The sequence below is a fragment of the Trichechus manatus genome, unplaced genomic scaffold (assembly GCF_000243295.1).
Source record: "Trichechus manatus latirostris isolate Lorelei unplaced genomic scaffold, TriManLat1.0 scaffold00050, whole genome shotgun sequence".
Taxonomy (NCBI): Eukaryota; Metazoa; Chordata; class Mammalia; order Sirenia; family Trichechidae; genus Trichechus; species Trichechus manatus.
Window position 1 is genome coordinate 17,310,179 of NW_004443986.1, and position 12,720 is coordinate 17,322,898.

Below are 12,720 nucleotides of genomic sequence, written 5' to 3' on the forward strand. Positions count from 1 at the left end.
TAAGACTCTGGACATATTTGACTCAAACTCTCTGAGGTGCATTTTCAGCATCTATAAAATAATACTGCTTTACCTATCTCCTAAGGATGTTAGGATTAGAAATACGTCCAGTACCTGGTACATGGTGAGTGATCAATAAATCCTAGAGGTTCGGTCTCTTAACCCTCCTAGGTCCACAAATATTAAGATAAATCAGGCAGCAGCCTGTGGTTTGGGGGAGGTTGAAGGGTGTCAGGAACCACCATGGTAGTGCCTTTACATAAACTGCCACCATATGACTGTCTGACTAGGATTTCCCCATAACTTCTGGCGCTAACTTCCTGACAGGGGCCGCTGTTCAAAGCCAGGCTTGAGAACTCTGAGAACTCAAAGGTACTTGTTGGAGGGCCCCGTCACCCTATCCCTCTCATGAGCTGCCCCTATAAACTCAATTCCTCTTCCCACAGTGGGTGACAGACCCACCTGGGTTCTCAACTCAGCAGTGAATAGCTGAGGGAGGTGGTGGACTTGGAACCTGGCCTGCCAGGGCCTGCCACGTTACAGTGGTGAGGGCCGTGAAATTTGGCCCACTCAGCATATCCTGGCCCCAGCCTCCCTTGACCAGGGCTTCAAACCAGTTCATCCTGGTTCGACACCCTGCTGATAATTTGTGTTTCCATCCCAGATATACTGAATCAGAATCTACATTTTAACAAGATCCCCAGGTGATTCAAAATATAGATTCCGATTCAGTATATCTAGGGTGGAAAGGCAAATTCTCAGTAAGGGATCAAACCAGAATGAACTGGTTTGAAGCCCTGCCTCTGACTCACAAATTATTTTCTCTGAGAAGCCACCTGTATGTTTTCAGAGGCCAGATAGAGAGGCCTCACATGCTACCTTGGCATTTTTTTTGTCCCAAGGTAGGTGGAGAGGCCTGGGAAGGACCAAACTGATGACACCTGTGACGTTCCTTCGTAGCACATCACCAGGGCCCCACCTAGCACAGGGATTACAGCGTGATTACTAGGCTGAGTCCCTTTTAGAAATCTCAGACTCAGGCAACTAGACTAGTGAGTGTTTTCAGTGTTTTATAAACAAATGAATTGGCAAAAGAACAGGTTATCTGGTAATACTCCCCCCGCTCCGCCGCAATGAGCATCTACCACGTGCCCACCATGGTGTTGAGTGTCTGACTGCTGTGCTCTGCCAGCTGGGTTGTCAGCCAGTTCAGCTCCAACTCAGTTACCCTCCCAGCCAATCAAGGGAAAGGGAGAGAGAAGCTTCCATTTGGATACCAGGGCCACAAAAGCCTTGTTCCTGTTGGAGGACGGGAATCGATTTTTTCCTCTTCCTATGGCAGGGCACCTTGGCCCATAGTACTTTGGCCTTCCAGAGGAGGTCAGCTTAGCCACACAAAACTCAGCATTATGAAGGCATCGTATTTTCTCATAGACCGACTAAGAGGGCAGCCTGTGACCTCGGCAAACAGACACTGAGACTCCAGGACTGAAACAAAAGCCTGTGATGAGCCCTTTTCTTGGCACTGGATTTCCACAAGACCTTGGGTGATTCAAGTCCCCACCCTATACATACCTCAGCATCTACAGCTGTGCATTGGGAATAATACTAACACAGGAGGGAGCACTGAGGAGGAAGGGAATACTTCAGGTAAAATACTTCTTGTTTGTTGAACATCTTTTTTCCTAGAAGCTTAGCACAAACTTTGCACCAAGTCCTCAATGCTTCAATGAAGACATCAGTATCAGTATCGATGAAGACATACTCGCTCCCATTGGTCCTTTGTATGAACTTTCTCTGTTGTATGTATGGCCTCCTCTGTTCTCCTCAAAGTCTTAGTCCTTTAGTTTCAGATAAAAATAATTGCAGATATGCATTAAAGTCTCTTCGTAGTATATTCACATTATCTAAAACAGCTCACAAGACACTGTTTTCTGGCATCTGCAAGGAAGGATAATTTGCATCATCAAGGCAGTGTAATGCCTGACAGTCCCATTTCAGCAGACCCCTTTAAGACATCCAAAATGAGATGACTGTAGAGTTTCTGCTAAAGAGACTCCCAGGGCAAAGACCCATGTACAGGAAAAAGTCCCCTCAGAAACAGACAATGCGCTTCTCGTGTTCAAAGACTTTGGCCTCTTCTGGCTTTATCAAGTTTCCATTTAGGCTGTTGAAAAGGAGAAAAACAAAGAACCCAAGTAAAGTGTTAAGGACTGTTGTACAGTTCTTCCCAACATGCATTCCTAACGCACTCATGCATCACTGACTCTGGAATTAAGGAATACATCCTATTCAAAGACCTCTCCTGTGAAGCCAATTAATTACCTATTTGACATTTTCACTTGGATGGCTCACATCACCTCAAAGTAACCACATCTCCCCAGGTTCCCTAGCTCTGTAATCCTCCTCTGAGTTCCCCAGCCCAGTGAATGGTCACTGTCTTAGTTATCTAGTGCTGCTATAACAGAAATACCACAAGTGAATGGCTTTAACAAACAGAAATTCATTTGCTCACAGTCTAGCAGGCTAGAAGTCCGAATTCAGGTCGCCGGCTCTAGGGGAAGCCTTTCTCGGTCTGTTCTGGGGGAAGGTCCTTGTCATCAATCTTCCCCTGGTCTAGGAGCTTCTCAGTGCAGGAACCCCAGGTCCAAAGGACACGCTCCACTCCCAGCATTTCTTTCTTGGTGGCTTGAGGTCCCCATGTCTGTTTGCTCACTCCTCTCTTTTATATCTCAAAAGAGACTGATTCAAGATACAACTTAATCCTGTAGATTTAGTCCTGCCTTATTAACATAAACACCTCTAATCCTGCCTCATTAACATCATAAACCCAAACCCATTGCTGTCGAGTGCATTCCGACTCATAGCAACCCTAAGTTAGGATTTACAACACATTGGATAATTACATAAGATGATTAAATTGGAGGACAACCACACAATACTGGGAATCATGGCCTAGCCAAGTAGACACACATTTTTCGAGGACACAATTCAATCCATAACAGCCACTGTTCATCCAGCTGTGCAATTTAGTGACCTGGAATCAACCTTGGTACTTCTTCCTCATCCTCATATTGAATCTATCACAAAGTTCTATTTTTCCCTAAACTTCCCTAGGATTTCTCCCTGGAACCTCTCCATTTCTTCACCACCACTATCCTGGTCTGAGCACCCATCCTCTCTTTTCTGGATCACTGCAGTGGCTGACTACTTGGTGTCTTCACATGTACTCTGGCCTCCTCAAACCTCTTCTCCTAGAAGAGCCAGAGTGGTCCTTTACAGTGCAAATCTGAGTATCCCTTTTTTGCTTAAAACACTTCAATGACTTTCCACTGCTTTTAGGATAAAGACCAAAATACTTACTATGACCCACAGATCTTTTATGGTCTATCTATGCCTACCTCCTTGGCTTCCCATTGCTCCTCTCTTCCACACTGTCTGAACTCCATGGCACTTCAGCCTTCTTGTAGTTCTTCAAGGACGACTTGCTCTCTCTGCCTCAGAGCCTTTGCATATGCTGTTCTCCCTACTTGGAACACTCTTCCTCCTGCCTCAGCTGACTAACTCCTACTCATACTTCATGGCTTAGTTTAAATACCACTTCCTTAGGTAGACCTTCCCTAAAACTTCATCCTGTATTAGGTTCCGCTCCTAGCCTTCCCCTTTATAACACTAATCACAATTGTATTAAGTAATTATTTGAACTTTTTTTTTTTTTTTTTAACTATGTATCTTCCCTCACTAGATGGCCAGGTCCATTTTGTTCAGCACTGAATTCTCAATGCTAGCACAGTGTCTGGCACATTCAAACACATTATTCAGTGAATGATTGAAGACATAGTGCTTGTCCCTGGGACATACCAGTGACCAGGATACGGTCCCTACTGTCGAGGAGCTCACAGTCTGGAGGAGACAGCCTCATGAAAAAGCTATTATAATGAGTGTAATAAATGCTATCATTTACAATGTTCGAGTCATTGAACACTGCTACTTTCTGACTTTTAATGCAGAACTCATCAAGGCACTTTAGACTGCAAACTCTTTTCAGACAGGGATGAGGTATAAATAAATATCCATAATGTCCGTACAGATAATGAATCGAGGGAGACCAGTGCATCTTGGCCACTGATGTCTCCAAACAGAGCCGCTCCCTGAATCCCGCTCCCCTGCCCGCTTGACCACAACTGTCTGGCGTGGCAGCCTTTGAACAGGGCCCAGTCCCATGAAATCACACAGACAGAAACACACTCTGAGCAGCTCTGAGGACAGGCCAAGCACTGAACTGCAGATAATCCCAAGGCTGGCACTGCAGCTGTCCGTCCTGCCCTCTCAGAATCTGGCAGGTTCCCCTCCTCACCCCCTACATGCACGCCTATCTCAGGCTTCTTTGAAGCTAAAGACACCTGGCCTAATGTAAGAGTTCCTTATGTAGGAGCAGTGGTCATTGAGAATCAGTAAATGCATATTTTAAAGCTTGACAGAATTAAAGCAGCTTCATATCCTTACAACTCTCCTATGAGAAAAACAAGTTCTCACTTGCAAACTGTTCTGAAGCCTGCCTGCCACCTTCCTCTTCTTCTCTGCCTGTTCTGCTCAAGCGAAAGAACAGGAAATGGAGTGGTACTAGGCAAGGGGTCACGTGTGTGAGGGCAGCAGGGGAGAAAAGCAGACTAACATTCCGTTAGCTCTAACATGCCTTCCAGGTTGAGTGGGCTCAGCTTCTTAGGCACGTCTGCCCAGTGTCCTCCATCAGTCTTGTTGAATCTCTCTCTATTCTCTATGACAGTGTTGTTCAAAAGGTTTTTTTGACTGTGACCCAAAATAAGAATTACATTTTACATTTTGAACCAGCATCCATACTCACATACTCACATGCATGCCCAAGATAAAAGATGAACAATATAATTCTTCTCCATACTATGGTATTCTTTTCTGCTTCATTTTTTTAAACAATGCTGGTTGCAACCCACCAAACTGATTTTATGATCCACTAGAGATTTCCAAAACAGAGTTTAAAAGGCTTTAGGAGCCGAGGCAAGGGCAGATTAACCAGTAAGCAAGGTATGCACGGGCTCCCAGTAAGCAATGTATGCACGGGCTCCCAGTAAGCAAGGTATGCACGGGCTCCCAGTAAGCAATGTATGCATGGGCTCGCAGTAAGCAAGGTATGCACGGGCTCCCAGTAAGCAATGTATGCACGGGCTCCGAGTAAGCAACATATGCACGGGCTTAATTTTGTTTTCTTACTAATTGGTAGTGCACAATTTCACATGGGTTTCAGAACATCTTTGATGTGGTGAAATTATGCACTACCAATTAGTAAGTAAGCACAAGTAAGCCCATGTGTACCTTGCTTATTGGGTAATCCGTCCCTGGGCTGAGGCCAGGGAGCTGTACCTTGATGTCTTGGGTTCTTTCAGTTGTGAAATTCTCCCCAGTCATGAAAAAAGAAAATAGCTAATGAGAAACTACCCCCTGAGCTGAGGGCTTGGGTTCACAGTGAGGGAGCCCATATATCTCAACATTGTGGGAGCATGAGGTCCTGTGGTCTGTGTCTTCAACGGAAACCCAGCTCTGCCCCTACCAGATTCTCCACATGGGCCTGAGCCTCGCTCTGAAGGGCTGTCACCGGTCCTGGAGCTGACAGCAAACTTCAAAAGCACTTACGAGCCCATGTTCAGGTACACAGGGCCAGTGCCAAAACCCTCTGTTCTCAGCTTGGTTAAGCCAGCACTTTTAAGAGGCCAGGCCCCTTCTGTCACATTAATTGCTGTATTCCCAGCACCTAACATGGTACCTTGCATAAAACAGGTACACAAAAGTGGTAAGTGTTGTTACTACCAAAAACACCGTGTATATTCTACAGATGCATCTACCAGTATGGACCCAGTCCCACCTCACCCAGGCAATTAAATTATAAAGGGGGCTGCTGAGTGGGAGTGTGTGTCTTGTGGGAGGCAATAAAGAATGGGGCTCCATGTTGTATGAAAGCAAACGATGTGGTTTTCTTCAACTAGCATAAGCAAGTTCTCAAAGCAGAAACAGGAAACAGATAAACAGCATATGTCAGCTCAAATCCAGCTGCTGGCACAGGGGAGGCAAGCACAGACTGCGAAGCCAGGCAGTCTGGGCCGAGTTCTAGTTTCTCCTCTTGAGTGTGACCTTGGACAAGTTTTACTTCACCCTTCTGGGCCTCAGTTTCTACATCCATGAAATGGAGATAGTACCATGTACTTTGCAGGGTTGTTGGAAAGATGAGGAATAAATGGAAACTTCCCTACATGGTGCCTGGCATTAGTTATTATACTATTGTTATTGTTATTACATTATTGTTATTGTTACAAGTAGTGATGGGTCTTACCAAATCTCCATTATGCCAGTGTTCTCCTGCAATGCATCTGCCAGCTGGGCAAGCCCCTTGGCTGTGATCTGGTTCTGAATAAGCCTGAAAGAACATATCTGTGTGAAATACATAATACTGGATTAAATCTGCCCCCTTCGTTAGGGAGTTGTAAGGGTATAATGGAATAAGAGACAGGGTCAAGGGAAGAACTGTGTCCACATGACTTTTAATCTGGAGAAGATTGTTTAATCAGGTCCGCTAGAATAAAGGACATCTTTGAAATTTTCTAATTATTTGTATATTTTTATAGTGAGCATAATATATCTGTACATTCATACGTAGGTAGTATAATACATGAGTATATATATATATATACGGAGCCCTGATGGCACAGTGGTTAAGAGCTCGGCTGCTAACCAAAAGGCTGGCAGTTCGAATCCACCAGCCGCTCCTTAGAAACCCTATAGGGCAGTTCTGCCCTGTTCTATAGGGTTGCTATGAGCCAGAATTGACTCAACAGCAATGGGTATGTGTGTGTATGTGTGCACTTGACATTTTTATTGCAGGAGCACCTAATCAAAAATGTTTAGAGACAACTTGTCTGAATAAAAAATTCTGAGAAATACATCAGGCAAACAGGCAGTCTTCCACATAGCTAGGGAAAGGCAAGACAATTTTTAACAGTAGCTGCCAACTGGTCGTTCTCCACTTCTCTAGGGGTGGGGCTGGGGGTACAAAGGCTTCTAAGATGGTACCACATCCTCTCCAACATCTAAGAGGGAGGGAGGAGAAACAGTTCTCAAATGCTGCCACTCATGGGTCCCAGTGGAAAAGTGTCAATTTCGTTTCTGATTTATCATAAACCTCTATGACTGTGCCCATTATGCTGGGTGGCAATGACCCAAATGAAACAAAAGCTGCAGATATGGCTAGAAAGCCAGGAAATTCCTGAAATGTTCCCTGGAGCAGCTCTACTTCTAACCCAACCAGGAAATAAATGCAGCTGGAGGCAGTGATATAGCTACGCTTTACCACAGGCTCATTCCTGGTTATTTGTAGAACAAGGCTCTTGCTAAATCTGACCCTTAGAAGTTTCCTAGACACATCCAAACACTTTGAGGGACACAGCAGCTGGGGGTGGGGCCTGGGGACATCTAGGTCAATGGCATAACAAAGTTTATTAAGAAAATGTTCTGCATCCCACTTTGGTGGGTGGCGTCTGAGGTCTTAAAAGCTTGCGAGCAGCCATTTAAGATGCATCAACTGGTCCCATCCCTCTTGGAGCAAAGGAGAATGAAGAAAACCAAAGACAAAAGGAAAATATTAGCCCAAGGGACTAAAGGACCACATGAACCAGAGACTCCACCAGCCTGAGACCAGAAGAACTAGATGGTGCCTGGCTACCGCCAATGACTGCCCTGACAGGGAACACAACAGAGAGGGCTGGATGGAGTGGGGGAAAAGTGTGGAGCAGAACTCAAATTCACATTAAAAAGACCAGACTTAATGGTCTGACAGAGACTGGAAGAACCCCCAAAACTATGGCTCCCAGACGTTCTGTTAACCCAGAACTGAAACCATTCCCGAAGCCCACTCTTCAGACAAAGATTAGACAGGACTATAAAACAAAAAATAATACACGTGAAGAGTGTGCTGCTTAGTTCAATCAGATACACGAGATCAAATGGGCGGCTCCTGTCTAGAGGCAGGATAAGAAGGCAGGAAGGGACAGGAACTGGCTGAATGGACACAGGGTACCTGAGGTGGAAAGGGGGAGCATGCTGTCACATTGTGGGGATTGCAACTAATGTCACAAAACAATATGTGTATAAAATTTTATATGAGAAATCAACTTGCGCTGTAAACTTTCACCTAAAACACAATTAAAAAAAAAAAAAAATCTGACCCTTAGAAACCCTGGGCACTGACCCAAGAAGGCCCTCTACCAGTAAGAATAGGGCCCATGCTGTTGTGACTGATGAAGCATGAAAAGGCCTATCCCCTCAGACAGGCAGTGTAGCATGGTGGTTAAAAAGTCCCCCACCCCCACCCACTTTTTTCAGCTATGGGACTCTGAAGATACTTAGCTACCTGCACCTCAGTTGCCTCATCTATAAAATGGGAATTATAAGAGTACCTTCTCTATAGGTAAGTGAGGTTTCAGTGGGAGGATACGTATGAAGTGGTTCTCACAATTCCTAGTACAGCTCTCAGTGGAAGGGAGCTCCTATCGCTGCTGCTGCCCAGGTGCACAGATGACTACTGGTGGTGGTGCTGCTGCAGCTGGGACCTCATGCTCCCAGCCGCACCTTCTAAAGGCTGGGACCCCTTGGCTCAGTGGTGCAGATGATGATCTTCCAGTGAGCATGACCCCAAGTGCAGCTTGGACACTTGTGTGAAAGGAGCAAAAATAGAGCCAGGAATTAGACACGGAGTTCTACATTCAGTTAAGTGTCCCTGATTTCCCGTCACCACCTTCACAGCTGTTAGCAGTTCCACCACCTACACCTTGTGGGAGCAGGGTAGGCTGCCTCCAGCCAAGACGAGGCATGGGGCCAGGTAGGAGGAGAGTACCTAAGGTCCCATAAAACCTGTCAGTGCTCAGGCACCTGTGCCTGGTGGGGCTGACCTTAACCAGGGTCAGCGTGTTCCGTGCATGCACAAATCAGACAAGATCCTCTTCCTAGCCCTGTTCTAGCTCTGTTTTCCCTCAAGGGGCTGGCTTGGTACCTAGGGGAAGGCATAAAAGAAAAGTCTGGAAGCCAAGGAGAAAACAAACAGACGTAAAAGTAGCAGTTTGGCTTTTTTTGCAGAAATTGACAAGCTGATCCTAAAATTCATACTGAAATGTAAGGGACCCAGAAGAGTCTAAACAATCTTGAAAAAGAACAAAGTTGGAGAACTCACACTTCTTGATTTAAAAACTTAATTTAATATAGAGCTACAGTAATCAAGACAGTGTGGTACTTGCATAAGGACAGACATATAGATCAACAGAATAGAATACAGATTCCAGAAATAAACCCATATGTTTATGGTCAACTGATTTTTGACAAGGGTGCCACGACAATACAATGGAAAAGAATAGTCTTTTCAACAAATGATGCTGGGTCCACTAGAGGTCCACATGTAAAAGAATGAAGTTAGACATCTACCTCATACTACATTAAAAAAAATTAACTAAAAATGGATCAAAACCTAAATGTAAGTTAAAACTAAAAAACTCTTAGAAGAAAACATAGTTTTAAATCTTCATGACCTTGGATTAGGCAATGCTTTCTTAGACATAGCACCAAAAGTACAAGCAACAAATAAAAAGTAAAATTGGATTGAACCTCATCAAAATTAAGACAGTGAAAAGACAGCCCACAGAATGGAAGAAAATATGAATGAAATACTGATACATGCCACAATAAGGATGAACCTGGAGAACTTAAGTAAAAGAAGTCTGATACAAAAGGACAAATAGTGTATGACCTACTTGTATGAGATATCTAGAATATGCAAATGCATAAGGACAAAAGTTTAATGGTGGTTACCAGGGGGTGAGGAGAGGGGAGAGTGGGGAGTTGTTACTTAAGGGTTACTAAGTTTCAGTTTAGGGTGATCAACTTTTGGAAATAGATAGTGGTGATGGTTGCACAACACGGTGAATGTAATTAATGCCACTGAATTGTACACGTAAAAATGGTTAAAATGAAAATTTTTTGTTATATATATTTTACCACAATAAAAATAAAATAAAAAACCTAAGACAGAAAAAGAAATGAAGTTCTGGCACATACTAAGTGAAAGAGCCAGACACAAAAAGCCATATATTGTATGATTCCATTTATATGAAATTTCCAGAACAGACAAATCCATAGAGACAGAAAATAGATTAGTGGTTTCTGGGGTGGCGGTGGGGCAGGGCAGAGGGAGGATAGGGAGTGACTGCTAGTGGGTATGGGGTTATTGTTGGGGTGATAAAAATGTTCTAGAATGAGAGGGGTGACAGTTGCACAAACTTGTGAATATACTAAAAACCACTGAATGGTACACTATAAAAGGGTGAATTTTATGGTATGTGAATTTTATCTCAAAAAGATTTAAAAAGTCACATAGTCTGAAATTCTAAGGTTGTTTGAGTTACCATAAATGTTTCAAAGTCTGGTTGACTTTCAGCATTTCTGCCAAGCTCTTTGCCACTTCATCATTGAATTCATTTTTGGTCAGCCTAGAAAAGAAAGGGGTGTTTACTCAGGAGAGTCCTGCCTGGAAGACGTTTTTAAATGAGTCCCCAGAAGCAAGACCCCAGCCCAGATCTCCCCAGTGTATGCTATTGCTCACTTGCTGAGAATCAGCAAAGAGCCAGGCTCAAGCCCAACCTCTCAACCCCACAGATGATAAACAGTGACAGCTTTTACCCAACCTGCTACAGCAAGGCCACACACTCCCTCCTCATCCTTGTTGAACCCTCAGATTTCACAGAAAATGGGGGACCAACACTTGCTTTCAGGTCTCCTCCACCACCACCACCCCCAAATCACTTGAACACCACCAATAGTGTTACCAAAGTTAGTCATATGAAGACCTATAAAAGCCTGCTGATTACACGTTAAAACGTATTCAGTGCTCGCTTTGATCAGGGATCTCAATAGATGGATCCTGATCAAAAGGGGGAAAATATGGAACAGAATTTAAAATTCTTATGGAATCCAGACTTACTGAACCCATTGAAACTGGAGGAACCCCCAAATCTAGTGCCCTTAGATAATCTTTAAACTTTGAACAGTAACTATCCCCTGAAGCCATCATTAAACCAAACAACAATCTAGCTCAATTAGTAAAGAATGCTTGCCTTGAGCATACCCCTTTTTTAAAGATTTATCTACATGAGATCAAACTGACAACAGTAATTCCAAAGCATAGCTGATAAGCTTAGGGGGCACTGAGTCTAACTTCATAGTGGTGAAATAATTTGGGTAGAGATAACCAGAATTATGACACAACATGACAAATGTGACCTATGTCAATGAATTGTACAAGTAGGAATTGTTGAATGGGCGTATGTTTTGCTGTGTCTGTTTTCACCAAAAATAAATATTTAAATTAAAAAAAAAATGTGCTTGGTGCTTTGCTCTGAGGCCAGTTAGGAAGAGCCCAAGTTTAGTGACTAACAGTCGAGGAGTCCCTCGACCACCCTTAAAACCAGAAGTGGTCTGGGTAAAGCACTTGAAAATAGGGTTGGACCCTGTTGTGACAGTGGATGAAAGAAGGATAAAGAAGAATGGAATAGAAAAAACATAAAGAATCATTCCTTGAAGGGCAATTTGGTAGTGTCTATACAAATTTTGGAGCCCTGGTGACAAGTGGTTAAGCACTCGGCTATTAACTGAAAGGTCGGCGGTTTGAAGCCAACAGCCCCTCCACAGGAGAAAGATGTGGCAGTCTGCTTCTGAAAAGATTTACAGCCTTGGAAACCCTATGGGGCAGTTCTGCCCTGTCCTGTGGGATCACTATGAGTTGGAATCGACTCGATAGCAATGGGTTTTGGTTTATCCAAATTTTAAATGTGTTACACTTTGAGCCAACAACTACACTTCTAGAAATTTACCAGCAGTGTCCAAAGATATACACACGAGAATTTACACATTGCAGTATACATTGCAGTTATTTTTTATAATGAAAAATTTGAACAAATTTAAATATCTATTAATTGGGGTGACTGATTAAGTAAATTGTGAACATCCATTCAGTGGAACATTGTGTAGCCCGTAGCGAGAATGAGGGAGTAAAGGAAGAGGCAGAAGAGCATGGTGTGTAGGAGTACTTGGAGCCAGACATGCCCAGGTTTTATCACTTACTAGGAGGGAGAACTCAGACACGTGGTTTAACTTCTCTGGGCCTGAGTCTTCTCAACTGTACATGTGAATAGTAATAGTACAGAGCTTATAGGGTGGTTGTGAAAATGAGCTAAGGTAAAATGCTCAGAATGGTGCATGGCATTCAGTCAGCACTCAAGAAATGCTAGACATTAACATTATTATTATCTATGAAGGCAGTGGTTCTCAGCTGGGGGCTGTCCTCAGAACACCTTCTTCAGGGGACATCTGGCAATGTCCAGAGACATTTGTGATCATCACAACTGGCAGGAGTGTTACTGGTATCTAATGAGTAGATGTCAGGGATGCAGCTAAACATCCTACAATGCACAATATGGTCCTTACAACAAAGAATTATCAGAACCAAAATGTTAATAGTGCTGAGATTGAGAAACCCTGACATAAAGCGATGTATAAAAGCATGTATAATAAATACAAGGTTAATATTTTTTAAGCCACTTGCTGAGTGCTGGAGCCCTGGTGGTACACTGGTTAAGAGCTCAGCTGCTAACT

At 43.6% G+C, this 12,720-nt stretch overlaps 1 protein-coding gene across 2 annotated transcripts in view; it reads right to left on the reverse strand.

Annotated features, from left to right (window-relative positions):
- Window positions 1-704: 704 nt before the first annotated feature.
- The window catches only part of NOD1 (nucleotide binding oligomerization domain containing 1), a 36,856-nt gene continuing 24,840 nt past the window's right edge, over window positions 705-12,720 (reverse strand). For both annotated transcript variants that reach the window (XM_004377501.2, XM_023732370.1), the window contains 3 exons: window positions 10,476-10,559; window positions 6,362-6,445; window positions 705-2,167 (listed from right to left, as the gene is read on the reverse strand). In XM_004377501.2, the coding sequence (XP_004377558.1) occupies window positions 2,095-2,167; window positions 6,362-6,445; window positions 10,476-10,559 (241 nt within the window). In that variant the 3' untranslated portion in view covers window positions 705-2,094. The remainder of the gene's footprint in view (window positions 2,168-6,361; window positions 6,446-10,475; window positions 10,560-12,720) is intronic.